This window comes from Bombus bifarius, unplaced genomic scaffold, assembly GCF_011952205.1.
Source record: "Bombus bifarius isolate JDL3187 unplaced genomic scaffold, Bbif_JDL3187 scf7180000008206, whole genome shotgun sequence".
NCBI lineage: Eukaryota > Metazoa > Arthropoda > Insecta > Hymenoptera > Apidae > Bombus > Bombus bifarius.
In genome coordinates, this window is record NW_022884510.1 from 326,348 (window position 1) to 346,034 (window position 19,687).

The following is a 19,687-nucleotide window of genomic DNA, read 5'->3' on the forward strand; positions in this document are numbered from 1 at the left end:
AAAATTAGGTGGTCATTACCGACGTCGTTTTATTCGAACGTTGTGTCACAGAGTAAAAATATGTTAGACTGTGATGTAAAAGTTGAAAATCATTTCGAAATGGTACAAGTGGAAAAGATACGAGACGTTGTTTCGTGGCTTCCTTGCACTTTTGCGGCGTCACGTACATGTAATAGTACTTGTAATTATTTTTTCATCGCGCGAACGACGCTAAATAAACGAATAAGAAAATTGGAAACTCTGTTAATTATCGTTCCGTAGCGATCTTTTCCTATGCTTTCCGATACTTTCCTTCTCTAATCATTTTCTACTACTTAAATGTTCAAAGGCTGCGACCGCCTATTTTTCAGTACGACACGATATTTGATACACTTGGATCTAAATAGCTAATACCTATATAAATATGTTTTTGTGGCCACTCTAATGAAATTTCTGGCAAGATATAAACCATAAACCGTGCTATTTCTTGGATGCAATAATTACCCTTTTCGATCGTGAAAAGCAACCATCGTCCCTTATGTCGCACCGAACGTCGATGATTCGCGAACATTAACGACAAATATAAATTTCGTCGCGACATCGCGGATATTAGCCTATCCGTCGGTTTCGTCAAAGAAACAAATTGATCGACGTTAACTGCTTGTTAGCATATATATTACACCCTTGTAAATATCGTTGGCGTAGGAAGAGCTCGTGTGTCGTGTTGATTCACAGCTGATCGTCGCTTAACCGAGTGTCTAACGGGCCGTATAAATCCAGCTCGTACATAAATTCGTTTTCTCACTCGAGTCGATCGAGAGGAGGATGTCGATGAAACGGAGGGATGACGAAGAGGAAACTGACTTGGCAAAGTGATTGTACGACAATCGTGCCGATGGTGTGACGAATTGGAATCTAGTTGCCTCCTAGCTTACAAGGAGCGGAAGAACAGGCGGTCCTATGTTTTCTACGATGTTGCTAGCCGGTTCTATAATGGTCCCACGTTCCAAATCGCTTATGTCTGGCTGTCCTATCTGCCTGCGAGCCACCTTATAAGATCATCCGCCTCGCGGGGACCACGGCTATGCCAAGCTTTCGTCCCTTCTCGTCGACCTTTTTCCATCTGCGAATACGCGACCATCGTCTTTCTACCCGCTCTATGTCGTATATCCTCCGAGCGTTTATCAAAGGCTAGCTTCTATCTATGTTTGCGGCTACGATCGCGTCTAAGTCGTACAACGAATGCCCTATATCGTGTTCGTTTTTCGAGGAACACCGGCCAGAATGTAGCATTTAAGAAGAAAGTAACGGAAAGAAGTAGAGTGAGAAAAAGTAACGCCGATCGTGGGTATTGTTCGAACATTTTTCGCTAAATGTTCTATATTGGCCGTTGTCTGGTATCGAGGGAAAAGCGTAGAATTTGACATCTAAAGAAAGGAAGGGCGTCTATGATCGCATATCGATTTGCACGATAAACAAACGTGTATGCATGTATGTACTGGCGATAGTATTCGACAAGTAAGAAAGATTTCTGTTTCGATTTTATCGCTTTAGTTAGATTCATAAAAACGTGAAATTCCATGGATATCCGCGGTCTTGTTTGCGCAGAGTACGCGTTAACTGCGTTTCTGAAACGAGATCTAAGACAGCCAGAGACACAAACGTATCACGGTGCGTTACACGTTAATTCGATAAGCGCGTACGCTCGCCAGTCGATATATGCACGTAGTAATTGATTTGTACGATTTGTATAATTTATATATTCGCGAGCAAAGAAATCGAAACTTTTACTACTTGATAGAGACGTACATCTCGTCTAGTAAAGCGAATATATCTATTAGGAACAGTAGACATTTTCGTATACGCTTTCGCGAAAATCTTACATAAACGCATACTCTTGCTAGTCAACGTACCTGTACGTTTATCAAATTTTAGCGCTTTCGCTGTGACATATACGATATATCGCGATATATCATGCCGAAAAAAGAACAGGATTCTCTGACAGTCGATATTTCGACTTTTTCAGAGATATTAACGCACACGCGCCCACAAAAACACGATGCGATCAGCCCCAAAATTTTTGTAATACTCTGCGCGGTAGTTTTACGCGTTCCATATTATTTTAGATTGCCATTCGTCCGTGATATCCCGTCGTGATATCCATTGTATTCTTATATCGCATCTCTATACATTTCCAAGTCTCGTTTATCTTTCGAAAGATTGTATACACCGTACAGGTACGATAATTTCCGAACCGTGTATTACTCGAGACTTCGATTAGTTCTCTGTTTCGTATCGTACTTCTTTTCGCGTTTCATTAGCCTTCGCGAGTTTCGTAATCGCTCACTGCTCCTAAAGATCTTCGAACTTGCGTTTCTGTAGTTTTAAATTTCTCCAAGTCGATATAACTCGAACAAACTTTCAACTTCACGAGCTACGTATATCTCATAGCCATTTCTCTAAATTTACTTTTTCCTAGTTTCTATTTCTAATTTTTAAAACGTTCTATCTGTCTACTATCGATCGTCGAGTATTTTATATTTTTCTAGAAATATTTTCGCTTTATCTCCTATCGCCTTCCGGACTTATTTCTTATAAGATATTTTTAACCGGTTGCAGAATTTTCAAAGAATACCTATATTTTTTTAACGTATTTTTACCTCGCGTTCCGCCGTTTCCAAATTCTGTATTCGTTCGTTACGCAAAAGCGTTTAAGCGATCAGTTTTCTCCAACGGTTTTCCAAGATCGACCACCCTCTTATCGAGTTTTAATAACAATTGTATCGATATATCGCGATCTGTTTTACTATAGAAAATATGTGGCGGCGATTTAAACACATGCAGTACCAAACGTTCGGAATTTCATTGGAAAACAATCGGAATTTTGACACGAATCGAAACTAAAATAATCTTTGCACTTGGCGAATTTGAATTTTTCACTCGTAAGACGTACGCGAGACAGACGAGTTTATCTCTTTGAAAAATGTAGCACGAAAATGCCTTCGCTTACAATTAGATATGAGAGAGAGAGAGAGAGAGAGAGAGAGAGAGAGAGAGTTGAGTCAAGGCAATGCAAACAATCACACTGACGTTATAAATTCATCTTCGCTGTGATCTATTTTAAACGATTCACGTCCTGAAAAAGATACGATCGAAGTCGTATTTGATATTTGACGAAAGAAATTGCAAATGCTGATTTTTCCAAGTAATAAAATCTATGAATCGCCCGCGAACGGAGTTTCTAATAAAACGTTGGTCTCGTTGCGTTGCGTAACATCGTGTAAACAAGTTAATATCTATGCACGCGTTAATTCGATTCGCACTACGCGTACGGGAAAGACGTTCTTCGTCGTTTTTCATCGGGACTCGTTGACTTCGGCTAATCTGATTATATAAGTGAGAATGAAAACGACGATAAAAGTAGTTTAAGAATCGATATCACATTGCACGCGGAGCTTCCATTACGGAAATCTGTTTGATTTTCATGGAAAGATGCATAGATAAAGTGACGGTGTAATTGTACATTTTCCGTTAAAGTTAATGATATCGATAATCGATAAATTAATTAATATTTGAACGAATAATCGTCGAACTGGCAATTTCTAATAACCGTTAAATTTCATTTTCTCGTCAAATTTTATCCTGCTTTCTAACGAAATAAGACATTCGAGAAATATTCGATTTTACGTAAATTACGATAAACGAAATGGTTGGCGTATATTTAATATCGCGATACGATATTTAAGCCGAGGGAAGCGTTGCATCGATTCGAAGATCCGTTACGTTAGATTCGCATTTCGACGTTCGATCGAACGACAACCACGCGAAGTAAACGATTTATCCAGCAGAGACGATGTATAATAAACGTAGCCCGACGATACGATATAGGTGATATAGGTAACGATTAAATTTCCTATATAACGCATGGTGGCACGCAAACGCGTAAATATAACGAGAAGGAAAGGAAAGACGAAGAGCGAGGGGGAGGGGAGGGGAGGGAAGGGAAGGGAAGGGAAGGGAAGGGAAGGAAATTCCATCGTAGCAGAGTTTCGTCGTTAGATCGAGAACGATGCGTCGAGTCTACGGTTTCCCTGGTCGTCCGCGGTGACAATTGCATTTGACGAGGCGTTTATACGAGGAGGCCGAATATCGAGTTCGGGTTCCCGTGCCAGGGTTAGCGTTTACGTAACGTGCCCACGCATCCAAATGTACCGAAAGGAACGCCGCTTTATCTATATTTATCGAGCTTATCGCCTCTAGCGCCGCAATATCTGCCTGCTCTGTCCATCGGTTGTACCGTGGATAAATCGTTGGATCCTCGTGGTCCCGTGGTACGAGTTATTTTGCTAAATTTTATAGATTTCAGCCGCGTTCGAACAAGATATAACTTACAAAGAGGAAACGTGGTTTGAGATCTCGTTGGATAAAGCGCGGTAGCTGTTGCGAAGTAAATTGTTGCAACGCGACGTTTGTTCTAGAACGTAGCGCGTGTTTTCTGTAAAATATCACGGTTCGAGTTAAATTATTCGTGTCAAGCGTCAGAAGTTGGAAAGCTGTTTACGCGTTCCTTGAAATTATTTCGTCGGATTATCGTTGACGAGTCGCGTGCGCGTTTCAACGAGAATAAATAAAATTATTCGACGATAGCGGTCGCCACGGTTATCTTGCTCGCACAGAGTTACTATCGTTGGCTGTTTGAAAAAGTTGTTATTTAGTAACGGATTGATAGAGAGATTGGGCATCGAAGTGTATATTCGGCGTATATAGAATAAAACGAGAAAAACTACGTCGAACGATGAAAATAAAGACGACGGTACCGGCGCGATACGAGTTTAGCGATCGAAAAGAAGAAGCAAAGGATTCGACGACCTTTCTCTCTTTGCGAATCAAATTTTTCATTCTCTAATTAACGGATAGAGGATGCGACGTTACGGAGACGAAAGAAAATTAGCGAGAAAGCAATAAGCGACGGAGGAAGGAAAATATAGATTCTCTCTCTATCTTTTTCTCTTTTTTTTCTTTTTTCTCTTTCTTTTTAACCGCGCTATCGCTTTTCCATTTTCCATCGATGATACGGTTCTAGGCCGTAGACACGAATTCGAAGCACTGCACCCAGCAACAGATTTCGACCGGCTCTATTTGTCACGTTTTATCGACCAATAATTTATTTCGCTAGCTGGCTAATCGCGCGCGGTTTCCTATTTTTCCAAACGAGAAATAACTCTGGCAGTTTGGACGAGCGGTGCGCGGAACTCGAGCGATTGAGAAACGATTTTTCGTCTCATTTGATCGATTAAACGTGGGACCGTGTTACGGCTCTTAGCTGTAATCCGATAATTGCCGTTGTATAGATATAGACTCTTGATTCGTCGTTCAACGAAGCTCGACCGAATATTTTTCGAAATAGTTTCAAATATCTTAATAGCGAATAACACCACCGTGTCGTTATAACTACCGCTGCTTAAGCTCAACGATAGCACTAATCCGTCGATATTTTCACAATTTCAGAAATAAGGCCGAATCTTAATATCACGTTGAAAGAGTAATCGAGCTACGTCTAAAATGAAATTTTGGTATGGAAGAATTCAAAGTCCAATTTTTTTTGTATTATTTTATTATTTTGTATTATCAATAAGATCGATATTAGATACGTACGAGTTCCATTTCTTCGGTTTCGTTCGTAAACGCGTAAAATTGCATAACGATCCGTAGTTTCGCTGTACGGCTTATGGACGAGAGCGTAATTACGGTATAACGTATTTTTTTCTTTTTTATAGAAACGCACGAAGAAACAAAGAATCCTGGAGAGAATAAATTACGGTGTACAAAATATCGGTGATCTCTCGCGACGAGTTACTCCGTGCTTTCTAGATAATAAAATCAACGTTTCCATTATTTTTATCGCGCTGTTGTTTAAAACGCGTAGCGCTTAATTCACGGGATATTTAGTTTCCGGAGTGGAAGCATTTTACTACCCACTTTTCGCCTAGAGGCACGCTTTTATAGCGTCGTTTTTGACACGCGTCCATAAACCGATTAAATATTTTCTAATACGAGCGTCGATAAGCGAACGAGTGGACGTTACACTGATCAGCGATTTTAGGAAGCTCTTAAACGCTCGTAGAAGGATGTTCGTTGCGAGTGCATGCGAATCTTGACGTTATCGCTATACCTGTTAGCCGTTAGAAAAACTTATAAAACGTACGTTACGTTCTGTCAAACTCGATCGATCGACGATCGCGGCAATAATATTAGATTGTCCGAAAAGTGACTTTCTTTTACAGACCCGTCCTTTACCTAATCCGTCGAACGTTGTGATCTTTGTTTTTAATAGAACAAAATGGATCGTACGTAATTACGGACAAAATCATATAAAACGGAAAGTGTCGTGCGTCCATTGTTTCCTTATAAAACGAAAGAAACTTTTCGGACGACCTTAATATATTTCGCTATTTACTACGCGTACGTATTAGTACCGGTGCCTGGTGTACGTATAAGGTTTCTCGCGAAAGTATTCCAACGCTCGTAGATATTCTTTGCGATTGCAATGGCTGTTACCCGCCACATCGCCCGATAGAAGGAAATTATTCGTACCTTTTTCTATTTACCGTGTGATCTTATGACCACATATTTACCTCTGGTATTGTAACGTTGCTGGGTTTACAGCAAGAAGGAATTGACGCGTATCGATTTCCCGAGATTCCGCATCCGAATAAGTCGACGTACGATCCGATCGCCTTAAGAGAAAAGGATGCGATTCGTCGACGGTTATCGCGAAGGAAAGTTTAGCTGAAAACTGCAACCTTTCGAACGTAAAAGGCGGGTCGTCGGTGGAAATCACGGAAATGCAGGGTGTACATCGGTCTGTTGAAAAAGTTGGTGGTACGATTTTTTTACCGTCGTCTCGGCAACGCTGCGGCGAACTGGTCGGGCGAGGAGCGCAGTTTATAGCCTTATCTATAAACGGATTAAATTTCGTGAGCCTACGATAAGCCGTTTGGCAACTTGCGACAACATCTTTGGTATGCCCGTATCGTTGTTTTTAAAGCGTCTTTTAAAACGTCTTTTGAAACGTCGACCGATCTTGCGAAGGAACGGGACGAATCTCGGGAAAAAAGGGGTGACCGAGGCGGTTGATACGCTGAAAGAAGCGTATGGAGAGAGCGCCGTAAAGCCAGTAACCATTTGCAAATGGATGAAAAGGTTTGAGGAAGAAAGAGAACGCGCGAAAGACGAAGCTCGTAAGAGTTCGTCCACCCCTAGCAGTGATCGCCGAACAACGATCTGGTATCGCCTTGGGAAGCGCGCGTTCGATTCGAAAAAATTATTCGGAAATGTAAAAGCTTGGCGATAGCGCGGTTTGTCGATGCGATTCTAAGAACTTTTTAAACGGAGTAGGACGTACGCGCCAACTTTGTTGATCCTGTAGTCTCGCGCCGTTGTACGGATTTGATGGATCGAGGTTGCCAAGTAATATCATCGGGTTTTCGATTTTTTAGTTCGAGATCAAAGCTAAATTTAGGACGGACGCGTAACGTTTGTAAATTTCATCGGACCTGGGAATTTCGTTAAAAGTCTGTCTTACTCGCGATTAAACCTTATCGTTGGAAGGGACTGGTTTACGTATTTTCGAGCTGCGATATATGGCTCGCGCAACGCACAGATAGAACCGCGTCCTAACGCGTTAAGGTGCGAGTAAAGTTACGCAAAATTTGTCCGCGATAGTCGTTGGAATACTTTCGCGAGTTAGCTTCGTAGCTATGAAAATAAGTTAGTGTGTGGATAATTGGAAAGGGATATAGCGTATAGTGTATATACGGTATATACGGTATATAGTACACGGTGCAGAATACGTCGTAGAGTATGAGGCAACTGGACTCGTTGTTCGCTCGTCGATCGGTTCGGGTGCGCAGCCGCACTTTCGTTCCAGTATATAGCGCGTTCAATCCGCGTCTCAGCGCCGACATCGCGACTGCTATATTCTCCAACGACCACCCTTCGCTTAGGTCAGTGAAATTTTAATTGGGCATTCGTTTCGACCGTGCAAAATTCCTTCAGCCCCGACGATATTCTCTCGTTATTTTTTCATCGAGTTCGTTACGGCGTCTGCCGCGTCATTCCCGATTAGCTGAACGTTACAACGCGAAAAGACTCGCTCTGATTTATTAGTCGTGGTTTTCATCGAGCGATAATCAGAGAAAGAAAGTACGAGTTTTACAAAATCGATCGTCGTCTCCCTTTTTCCAATCGATGAACTTGGTTTTACTCGTTAGTGTAATACGAATTACAGACGATTTCCGTTAACAATGTAGCAATTACAAAGCAAATACTTTACAATATTTGCGAGGTATATCTCTGGCTTTTAATGGCGAGCCCGACGAAAGCCCTTCGAGAACCATCATTAGCAAACTACAATGGGTCGTAACAAGTATACCGTCCACGACAATTCCGTTCGTTACGACGTATTGCATCGTTAATCGATAACGATGCCACGCGTTTATAAAATCCTTCGTAGATGAATTGATTCGCTTAATACCGCAAACAGAGTCGCAACTGGTACGAAACGAGTTTACTAAAACGACGATGATTCGGATTATTATGGAAAGGACGGAAGATTTTTTCTAATAAATACGTAATTTCTTGGAAATGAAAAGAACGATGGAAGGTAACGGTCGGGTAACACCCGCGCAAACGCAAGAGCAAAATATTTTCGTTTTTTAGTGAGCTGAAACTTTTACTTTTGATACCTTTGCTACCGTATTGTACGAAACGCGTTACGGAATTGCAAAGGAAGAAGACAAGAAGAGGCAAAGGAAAAAGGAATGGTCTGGTCTAAAAAAAGTGTTGCAACTGATCAAAGAGGCTGGAGGTAGAGGCTGCTCGTTGACATCGAAGTTTCACCGTAACGTTATAATCGAATAACGCGTCCACGGGGATCAAGTTAAACGGATTATTGTTCCTTTACCCCGTGAAATCTTGGGTGCGACACGAAACAGGCGATTTGCGTGCATGTGCAACGAGGGGGAATTATATTTCACGGTTCTATCCTTTGCGTTAATTATAAAGCGAAAGCTCCTTCGTTTGCTAATGTAAACTGCTAATTTTTTCGATAAAATTTCTTGGCATTTCGTTGGCGGTAAATTTTATCGATAAAAATTAACGAGCAAAGATATATTCTACCGTGGCCGTGGATATTTTGCGTAATCACGTAAAATTTACGATCTAACGATCGCGTTATAGCTATCTATCTTTCTATCTATCTATTCCTATTATGTAAATAACCACGCAGCCAGGACTCGTCCACCCGATTCACGATGCGTGGTATCGTTATCAACTATTCGTGACAATCGCGTATTCCACTGCTAAGAAAATAATTACACGGCTAAGGGATTGAAGAGGAGCCGTGGCTCTCGAGCTACCCTGTACGTCGACTCTCGGTCATAGACACGAAGTTCGCCTGGCGACAGACGGCGACTTGCGCAGATCCACGAGCGAAAAGCACGAGCGCTCAACTGGAATCGCGTATGCAGCGAGGGTGTTGCCCGAGCAGCTGGAACGACGTAACCCGCAAGAGGCGAGAAAAGGAAAACGAAGGAGAATAGGAAGGATGCCGAATGAAAATAAACGAGAAAGAAATGATAAGTGAAATAACAAGGTGCAATGGTACTTTCTTTGGGTACTTTCTTTCGTCGCTTTGGATTGGGAAGGGAAGAAATTTTGCTGAAACGTACGAATATAAATGACGGGAGGGGGGAGGGAGGGGGAAGGTAGATCGTAAATGAAATTGCAGAAATTTTGATATCGTCCGGACGGAGAGAGGATGGCGTTTCGCTAAAGATACGAACGATAGAAATTGCGAGAAAAGCAGAACGATAAGGCGTAGGCGAGGAAAAGAAGGACGAAAGGGGCAATTTTTGATGGATTCGAGTTTCCAGAGGAAGATATTTTGCTGAAAGTGAAAACGGACGGACGGTGAAAGAAGCGGAATCGTATAGAGTGGAAAAGGTGAATCCGTGGTTCCTTTAGATCGGAAAAGGAAAACGTTCCATCGAAATTACGAACAATGACGAATATCGGCGAGAGAGAAAGAAAGCGGATCAACGCGATTAAAACGACCATAAGCTTCTATAGACTCGAGGAACGAGACGAATCTCCGTCCCGTTGATAAAAATATATAAATTCGCATGGAACGAACGTTTGGAAAGAGGATAGAAGCGAGGTCGAGAGCGCGTAAAAAGCGACGGAACGTTACGCGACGAAGACGAATAGTAGAAGGTTGCGTGGTAGCGCGAGGAACGAGGAAATGGAAAGTGGTAACAAGACGGAAGCGAGGAATCGAACATCGACGAAACGACGAGGAGAGAAAGGGGTTGATGGTGGGGTAGACTGGAAAGCGTGCGCACAAGGGTGGCTGGCAGAGGGCGATGCAAAATCGTTCCGACTGCACAGTCGCAGGAAAATCGAAGCTAGCCGCCAGTGTGTCGCACACCAGTTCGGCGTACGCTCTCGTTTCTTTCATCTCGCTCGCGTGTTTTCGTCTTGAGAGGAACGAGCACGCCGAGCCATGCTGCTAGACGCTGGTTGAGCCGCGATCTCCATCGAGTCGTGCGGAAAAATATCAGTCGACAAAGTCGTTTATACGCGGACACTGTGTTTTCTTAATAATCCGTGGTCGTGGGGAAAACGATCGATATACCCGTTCCACGGAAATATGTATTCCGAGTCTTTGAAAGATGGTCTAGAGAAAGGGTGAACGATGGTGTTCGACGAGCTCTCGTCACAGGGAATTCTTCCGCGTTCGAGAATCTCTTTACTTTCCTTTGGTCGATCGACGTTTTAAGACGTATAAGACTGAATCCCTAGGACGGAGCAAGGCAGAAGGAAGTTCGAACGAGTAGCTTTGTAACGATTATTCGCGATTTGTATATCGGGTACGATGCTCTTTAAAGAATCTTTGCCACGCTCGGAAGAAACTTTGACTTAGATACGGGTAAAGAATCAAGACGTACCAAAGTTCGATAGTGCGAAATTTCGATTCCTCTTTTTATTTCTGCGTGGTGCCACGGTTTTTCCGTCCGTACACGAATTCCATCTATACACGAATCGACGTATACAAAGTTGGCCATAGGTAGGTTCTATTTAGTCGCAAGTCGTTCTTTGCAATTTTTCGTTTTTTAAAGATTCAGGATTCACACGCGTTCGTCTACGGCAGCTACAACGATCGGCAACCCTTTTTATTTTCGACTTATATTCTCGCAAATTATCTCGTCGCGGCGTCTTTGTTTTCAAAGTCGCTTTAAAACATTCCGCGTAATAATTTCGTTGTACGTTGAACGCCTTACGGTAATTTCGGTAGAAAATGAGTTGGAATTTTGCGAAAACGAGTCGTTCGATGGAGACGCGTCGGTCGGAATTAACGAGGAAACGGAGAAGTTGGCTCGCGAAGCGACGAACCGATACTGTCGTTCGTTGCCGCGGTGTCTCGCGAGGCACGGCGAGGAGGAGGTAGGCGAAACGTGTTTCGCGCGATTGCATTACGCGACGCAATGTCCGCACAGACCTGACAAGAGGCGTGTCGGCAAAGACTAATTATCGCGAGTGGAATCCTCGGTAGAGTTACAAGCTGTCCAGCGAATGACAGACGATCCTACTTCCACCGATTTGGCAAAGAAATCGAACTTGCGAAAGAAATCGGAGCCGATGCATTTCTCTCGAGCCTTTTTTTTTTCAAACTTTCTACCAAATAAGTAGCGAGGAGATTATTCTTCGTCGTTTGCATGCTTTTGCGCGACTTGTACGTTTTTACGACCGTAACACGTACCATCGACCGGTTCGTTTTAACCGCGTCGTTGTCTCGATCGATGCGTCGAATCTATACACGTACGTACTCGTTTGTCTTCTGTCTTTCCTACGTTAAATGCAGCCACGTTGCGAATCAAAGGTTCCCGATTATTTATGCGACGTGAAAATTAACCTTATTCCGCTTTCTACCATTTACGTATCTATAACGCGCTGAATAAATCGTCGATACCATCGTTAGTTTTCCTTCGAAAGATTATCCATATCCAACCCGATATCGAATCCGAGATTCAAAGTATGAAAAACAGATAATCCCGTGATAATCGTTCGTAGGTTTGCGTAAGAGGATTCCGTTATGTCCCACGTTCCAGTGATTCGGTGACCCGCGTAGAATTTAAGCCCTACGTTTCAAGATAGCACGCTACTGGGAACGAACGTTGTTCGTTATCTCCGGCTACGTAAGAGGTCGCTATCCTCTTCCTATCTCTTTTCACCCGTTACATCTCGTTTTTACTTTTCCACGCGTCAAACCTACCTATTAACTAAGTTCGTGCGTAAGATCTCTTGATTTTGCGTTTTATTAAAAAAAATCTCAATTTTTTTTTTCAATCTTTTTTTTCTTCAAACTTTGTTACTCGACGTCGCGAATCATCGACCACCGTAGTATTTGCGTGACTACTTTACGAGTTTAAAATTAGAAAATATATTGCAGAAACAGCTAAAAGCATTTGTAGAAGGTTATATAACAGTCGGAGCAGCTTAACGTCGATTCGTGCAGTTAAAAACCGATGATTTTTCTTGCGAGAACAGCGGTAAATTATCGCGAAGCTCGACCAAAGATTTTGACGATAAAGTTTATTATCAGAGGGATTTTTCAAAGTAACGTACACGCGCGCACAGAGGTGACAGAGTCTCCAAGTCTTTCCGAGTATTCCTATACTCGATCGAAATAGAAGAAACGTGTTTTCTCGCGAACGAAAGAACGGGGGAAGACGGGCGAGCCGTTCCGTACGCTCTTCGATGCGAAGAAAACGAACGTACGAACCGAGACGAACGATGAAAGCGCCGGTGCACCGGCATGCACCAAACACGATCGTGCACCAACTGTCCGAACGACTCTAACTTTTACGCAGGCTGCGCGAAAATGTGGCGTGGGTATAGATCTCGCCGTGTCGCGGTTTCGCTTCGAAAGGATTAAGGGAAAATTGTTTTATAGCAGGCGCGGCAAGCCTATGCAAGGTTTTCGTTAGGATTTCATTCGAGGGAGTGCGTAAAACGCGTTTGATAAACCGCGTAAACGTACGTAAGAATCGTTAAGAAACCGTGTAAGAAGTGTAATTAATTCTGGAATTTCCGTTCGTTCCAATATATCGAAGCGTTGGTTCCGTGTAACGCCGTAACTTCTATCGCGTAGTATTTCGAATTTGTCCGACTCTCTGCACCATCCATCACTTTTCGTTCGTACGATACAACATAACGTAATGTAACGACGGAATTTCGCGTCGAGATAAGCGAATTCGATCGTTGGAATAAACGAAGTTGAGATAAGCGGAGTGCTATTGTTACACACAGAGTCGTTTTTCTTCGTAATCGATTTTCGACGATCTATCGTTCCCCTTACCCGTTAAGATCAGCTTCTTTCTTAGCTGCCTATTTTCTTAATTAGCGTCTAAGCTTCGATAGGCGCGAATTCGAGGAACGATTTTCATAAAAAAAAAAAAGGTAATAAAAAGGTTCGTAGAAAGGATTCGATTTATCCGCAAACTCTGGATACGAGGATCCGCGAAAGAGATCGTTTTCGCGGTTGTTCCAATAAAGCTAAAACAAAAAAACAAACTGATTGCCTCTTATCGTTGGATATATTTAAGGAACGATCGAAGAAAAGTACGATAATAATATCCGACGAAACGATTTATCGAATAATCGATCTATAAATATCAACGATATTAAAATAAATCAACGGTGCGTTCCAAATACACGCGCGTATTTCCATACGAAAAAGAACAAGGCACGGAATGTAGCAATGGACGCGGTCAATCACCGATTCATCCCTGAGTATAGTAATTTCTGGCAGGCGTTTTGGGCTTTCGACACTTGGCTCGTCGATTCCCATCCACGTGTTCTCTCTTTTGCAACTTTATTCGCGCGGATATCGGCTCGCCCGTCCGTTCAGTAATCGACCTATTTGCGCGATTCTCCCGCGTACTCGAACGATCGTCGTTCGCGCGTACTTTCCACAATACGATCGTTGCTAGTGCTAAGGCACGGTATAACGACGTATATATCGCCTGTCGGCTTGTTTGTTCTTCCTCTGAAAGACGTTTCGTTCTTCGTTGCCTTTCGATGTTTCTATGTTATGACACGTTTATGGACTAGCGCGGGTTCGTAGCGCCCAAAGTTCGCAGCAAGGATCGCGAAATTTCCAAGAACCGTTCTACGCTGCTATCTATTTATAAATAGACACTTTGGTTCGTTCGTAATAAACGGTATCCGAATTTGATCAAAGCGGCGAAACTAACGACGAATCGATTATTTTTGACAGGATGTACTTACGCTATCGTCCAATGAGTATTTACAACGGCGCTATCGTCGCTATATCGGTAAAATTTTTAACGGATTTCGAAACGTGTAGGAAACGGTTACGAAATATTTATTGGAAACGCGTACGGTTGACGAAACTCGCCCAAATATACGACTGTTTGTTATTCTGTGTATTCGTAAGTGACAGTGTGTGCGGAACTATCGTGCGAGTTTAACGCGACTATCCTCGTTAACTTATCGATAAAATGCAATGATACAATTGTTCATTCCGGAAGGTACGTTCGTCTTGACTTTTCGAATAGTATTTTTTAGCTGCTCGACCGTGCTCGCTTCGTTTTATCGCTTAACGGAATCTTTGTCTCCGTGATGTTTAATTTTTGAGTCGCAAGACGGATTAAAAAGATCGCCAGGTCTAAATCGATAAAAAGATTCGTGGCGTGAATATCGTACGATCGACGACGCTTAAGTGGCAAACGCGCGTATACATCGTGTACGCGGCAAATATATTATCGCTGCTGCGTTTTTTAATAAATAATTCTGATAATACAACTCGCAATATAAATTAAGTTTATCTGGTTGGTCCATTCCGTAAAAATGACCGTAAAAAGATCGTTTAGCGACGATGCCGTAATTGCGGCGAATCGAGTGTTTTCCTCGCAGAGTTCAGATTCGATCGCTGATCGAGATCTCTTCGTTGTAAGAATTACGTCGCTTAGTTAGTTTTGATTTTGATAGATCGCTGATTTCGTTCGATCGACGACGGAGACGGTTCAAATATGCTATTTCGAAATTGTATCGTTAATTGTATCGTAACTCGAGTTTCTTCGAAACGTCGCTCGCCTCGAGTGTCCTCTATCTTGTTTTTCTCGCTTTATTCGGATATATTCAAATATATTCTCGTTATGGAAATTGTACCGTTAAACGAATTATAATTTGAATTCATTCAGAGAAACGGAGAAATAAATAATAAATAAAGAAAAAAAGTAAATAAATTAAACGTACATCGGCAAGAGTTTCCCGTTTCAATACGAAATGGCATTAGCATCTTTGCTAGAATATTCTAAATATAGAAATTTGCCTGTTGGTAAAATATCCTTCGCGCCTTAACCGCCACGGTGATCATCGATAACGCACGTTTTACAAAATAGATGTAATAAAGTTAAATTTCGGTTTAAACTTTAAACTTTAAAATTAAACGGTCTTCAACGGCGTGAGTGATTTCGACGATACGATATTTCGCCTAGGAATTAAATTATCGCGGCTCCCTGGGCAAAATGCGGCAAAATTCGCGTGCCCGCCGACGTTTCAAGAGATCCAGACGGACGAAATAATAGTCGAAGTAACACGGATACGCCCACTCTCGCTTACGTACTTAATTTGCGAATCGCGTCCTGACGCTACGCAGATTTAAGGAGATCGGAACGTACGATTCCTGTAAAAGAATATCGCTATTCCCCTACCATGTACCTAGATGATAGACCGTTTAAATATAAACGATCTTAATGTACAATTTACGTACACCCACAGCTTCTATTTCACCGTTAATAAAGTCGAGCATTTGTCGAGTACAACTGACAAACGCAAGGGTGTTTTATATAACGCGACAATGTAATGACGCAACAACCTACTTGGCATCTGTATCGGATCGTACTATAAATTTCCGAATTTCACAGCTTTATTTTTACTCGAAACCTATCGTTTCCGGTGTATAATCTGTCTTACGATCGACCGTTTAAACTTTGTAACCGTTTTCACCTATACGTTCGATACTTTGTTTTGTTTTCGATCGACGATAAACATAGGTACGTCGAAACTTTAGCCGAGAATTATCTCGCCTTGGAGATCGTGCGGGGTCGAAGGCATCAACAAAACGTAACTGATCTTTTTAACGTTTCCGTTAGGAAAACGAGTACGCGTACAGCTTCGGGATATCGAAGTTTCACACGATGAATTAATTTAATTTAGTTCGCGATGGTTGAAGATGGTTGAAGCGTGCAAGAAAATGGTTGTCACAATGCGTATAAGCGGACGAAGCTAGACGTTCGAAGTGCTTTCTATTTGTTGCTTAAAATACGCCGAGTGACCCCGGTACGTTGAACCTACAAATCTGATTAACAGCAAAGTACGTACGTAGTAGCTGGTTTTACCGTAAAATCAGAAATTACGAAACATCTGCATCTCGTATGGCGAAAGTAGGCCACGGCTTCTGCGATATTTTATAATTAGATGCTCTAGAGAAAAATAGGAATTAGAATATCGGTAATTAGAAAACTTGCTCCGATCGAGCAGATACTTTTTTTTTTTTTCGATACGATTTCCAAACTGGCACGGCGCGCAACTCGTAAACGTTACAACGGTATCTACGTAATAGTCGCGAGTGTGTCACGATTTGTACAAAAGGAGGGCAAGGAATACGATTTTGTAGATTTATTCCCTTCGACTTAAACCGTAAGATGCGGAAACTTTGGCCAAGTTTTACGTTGGCGATAGTTTGGTTCTTCGAGGACGACGACGAGGCGATATCGTAGAAAATATCGGAGGATCAGGTATTTCGAAAAGGCGCGACAAAAGGCTGGCAAAAGGAGGTCGTAGAAAAGGTGTCGATCGTCTTTCGAGAGTATTCGAAAATACGCGTATAATAAACATCTCGTTGTTATCGATACGTGTAATTTTTCGTTTTTAATCGTATGCCGACGATCGGACTGCGGATTTTTATGCATTTGCGCGCTGTTCGAAGACGCGAAGATGTATGACCATGATTTGCACGACGTGTAACGTAGAAAATTTCATTTTTCATAGGCGAAGCGAATTTCTTTCTATTCGAGTTCTACTTTTTTAATCTGACCGAAAGCTAACGCGGGATCGAGGCATAAAGCGCGCGACGATCGCGGCAGGTTCAAAAATTCCACTAATAAATTAACGTCGCTGTCGCGAATTACTTTCCGTTTTTCTATTACAACGGAGAGGAGGGACGTAGCCGTAAATAGGATGGCAGAGATCTCTCGGACAAATAGCACCTTCGATAAGAAGGTTAAAGATAGAAACCGTTCGTCTTCCGAAGCAAAGTCTCGAAATTCTGGAATACCTCCTAGAAATTCCAAACGCCTCTCCCTCCGAACACCCTGCACCACTGATTTCTCCGTTAACGATGCCCATCCTATTTCTCCGACGATACGGCGTACCACAGACGGACAGAGAGACAGAGAATCGACGTTGAGCGGCACGATTAGCAACATGGACGGTGAACGTTGGTTCTCGCCCGTTTTCTATTCTAATTCTGTTGCTATTCTAATCCACGACCGTCGGCCAATGAGCTACGTCCGCCAGCTGGTAAACCATTCTCTCTTTCTCTCTCTCTCTCTCTCTCTCTCTCTCTCCTCTTTCTCGCTCTTTTTCTCTCTCGTTCGTCCCCTGATCCCTCTGTACCCCTCGTTCCTCGCTTCAACCGCAGTCGTTCTCGAGGCATCGCGTGCACCAGATTATTCAGTTGCATCCTCCTTTTATTTGGCGCGTTTTATCAGTGCCGTTCACGTTTCTAAGCTCGTTTGTAAAGCCGTTTCTAAACCGATAACGTCCGATAGAGAAGAAATCACACCGAGAGTTATCGTGAATCGTCGTATAGACACCCTTAAACCTTTTACGCTGCGACATTCGATTATAATCGAGCTGTCGCTGTCAGATTCGACTTTGCGTGCCACGTGCTGTTCGATTTCTTCTTCTTCTTCTTCTTCTTCTTCTTCTTCTTCTTTTTCTTCTCCCTCTGTGAGCATCGACGTTGATATGGATTATATATACGTACATACGCTATAGAGATCTAGGAATTTCTTATTCTTTGCGCTTTTCCGAACCTTTTTTTAATACGATTTATCGACCGCTCGAGCGCTATCTGGCGGCGAAATTTTTTGCAAACAAGAATTATTTTTGGAAAGTAACAAAGTTTTATTTCTAGATCGGAGTTCTCTTCCATCTTTTATTTTTTTGCTGCTAAAAAACAAATTAAACGAAAGTTTGCGCTTTATCAATGTCGCCTAAAGAGGCGCCAGCGGTATGTAAAGGGTTAAAAATATCGGCCTAGACTCGAATTCAGTTCGGACTTCTTAGAATCCTTCTTCGTCGAAAGCCTGTCGAGACGAAGAAAATTGCCGTTAACGATGTGTAACGTCGTTAATTTCGAATCGATAACGAAATTAACGAGATATATAATCCGAGTAAAATTAGACGAGTAATTGGAAATCTTTGTCCGATAGTGACATATATATATATATATACATATATATGTATATGGAGAGATAGAGAGAGAGAGACACGCGATATAATATATAACAAAATGAACGCAAAGAAACGTAAAATTGTGCTAAAATGAAAATTTGTAAAAAATAATCAAAGAGATCGATTAGGCACCGTAAAAGTTAAGAGGATCGAACGATAGACGAATGTTTAAGCTTTTGCCACTTTTTTCTGTCGTCAAGAAGAAGAGAAGGAGTTAAAGAAGGTGAAGGGGAGAAAAAATGCAAAGGAGTGTGTAAATTGGAGCGAGAGAGCAGCGAGTGACCGACCGGTGGTGTATATACGCTGGAAAACAAGGGTCGAAGGAAAGGAGAATTTCGCGAGGAAGGAGACGGCCAGGGAGAGATGCAGTGGCGTCGACAGCGAAAGGTTATCCACGTGATCGGCTCCTCCAAACACGTTCTACTTTTAGCGAGGTACCAAGACGGTACGGAAACCCTGTCGAACAGACTGATCATGGTTCTTAGCGGACGGTTTTCACTCTAGCTTTTTTTTTTTTTTTTTATTATTTTCTGCACCTTTTTAAAAGCGAATCAAATTCGATGAAACGCGTTCGTTCGACCTACGTGGTTGGTGAAACTTGCCGATAATTCGTATGCCACGAGTTTACGAGTTATCGCCGTGATACGTGATAAATTCTATCGCGCGATACGTAGCTGCAGGTTTAGTTGGCACTTTTTCTACCTATTACGTACGTATTACCTATAGAAAGCACTATGCTTTGCATCTTACGCGATTCGACGCTGTTCCGGACCTCCCATAAACGCGTAAAAATCCGTAGTCCACGCGTTAGGCGTAGAGTGGCGCGAAATTAACGGATGTCTCGATCCGATCAACTTGTCGCTCGTCGATTCACCGATATTATTAGTCGGCAAATTATTGCGCAACGGGTCCTCGTCTCTATCTTTTACTCTGTTTTCGTTTCGCGAAATAGCAAGTATCGTAGCACACCGTGAAACAAGGTGACTAGAAAGAAACACTTTTATGCGAGATACGCGTTGCTCTAACTGCGAGACGACCGATAACGTGGCCGCTGTTCCGAATATCTTAAAATCTGGCTCTCGATCCGCTTGTCCGATTT

The 19,687-nt window shown here is 42.3% G+C and overlaps 1 protein-coding gene across 6 annotated transcripts in view; it reads left to right on the forward strand.

Annotated features, from left to right (window-relative positions):
* LOC117210496 (serine-rich adhesin for platelets-like) overlaps nt 1–19,687 on the forward strand; it is a 52,785-nt gene that overhangs the window by 18,238 nt on the left and 14,860 nt on the right. For 2 of the 6 annotated variants that reach the window (XM_033453579.1, XM_033453580.1), the window contains exon 1: nt 18,789–19,033. The exons of 2 other annotated variants lie outside the window; for them this stretch is intronic. In XM_033453579.1, the coding sequence (XP_033309470.1) occupies nt 18,952–19,033 (82 nt within the window). In that variant the 5' untranslated portion in view covers nt 18,789–18,951. Of the gene's footprint in view, nt 1–14,491; nt 14,595–18,788; nt 19,034–19,687 lie in introns of those variants that run through there. 2 more of the 6 variants (XM_033453578.1, XM_033453583.1) reach the window with 2 other exon arrangements.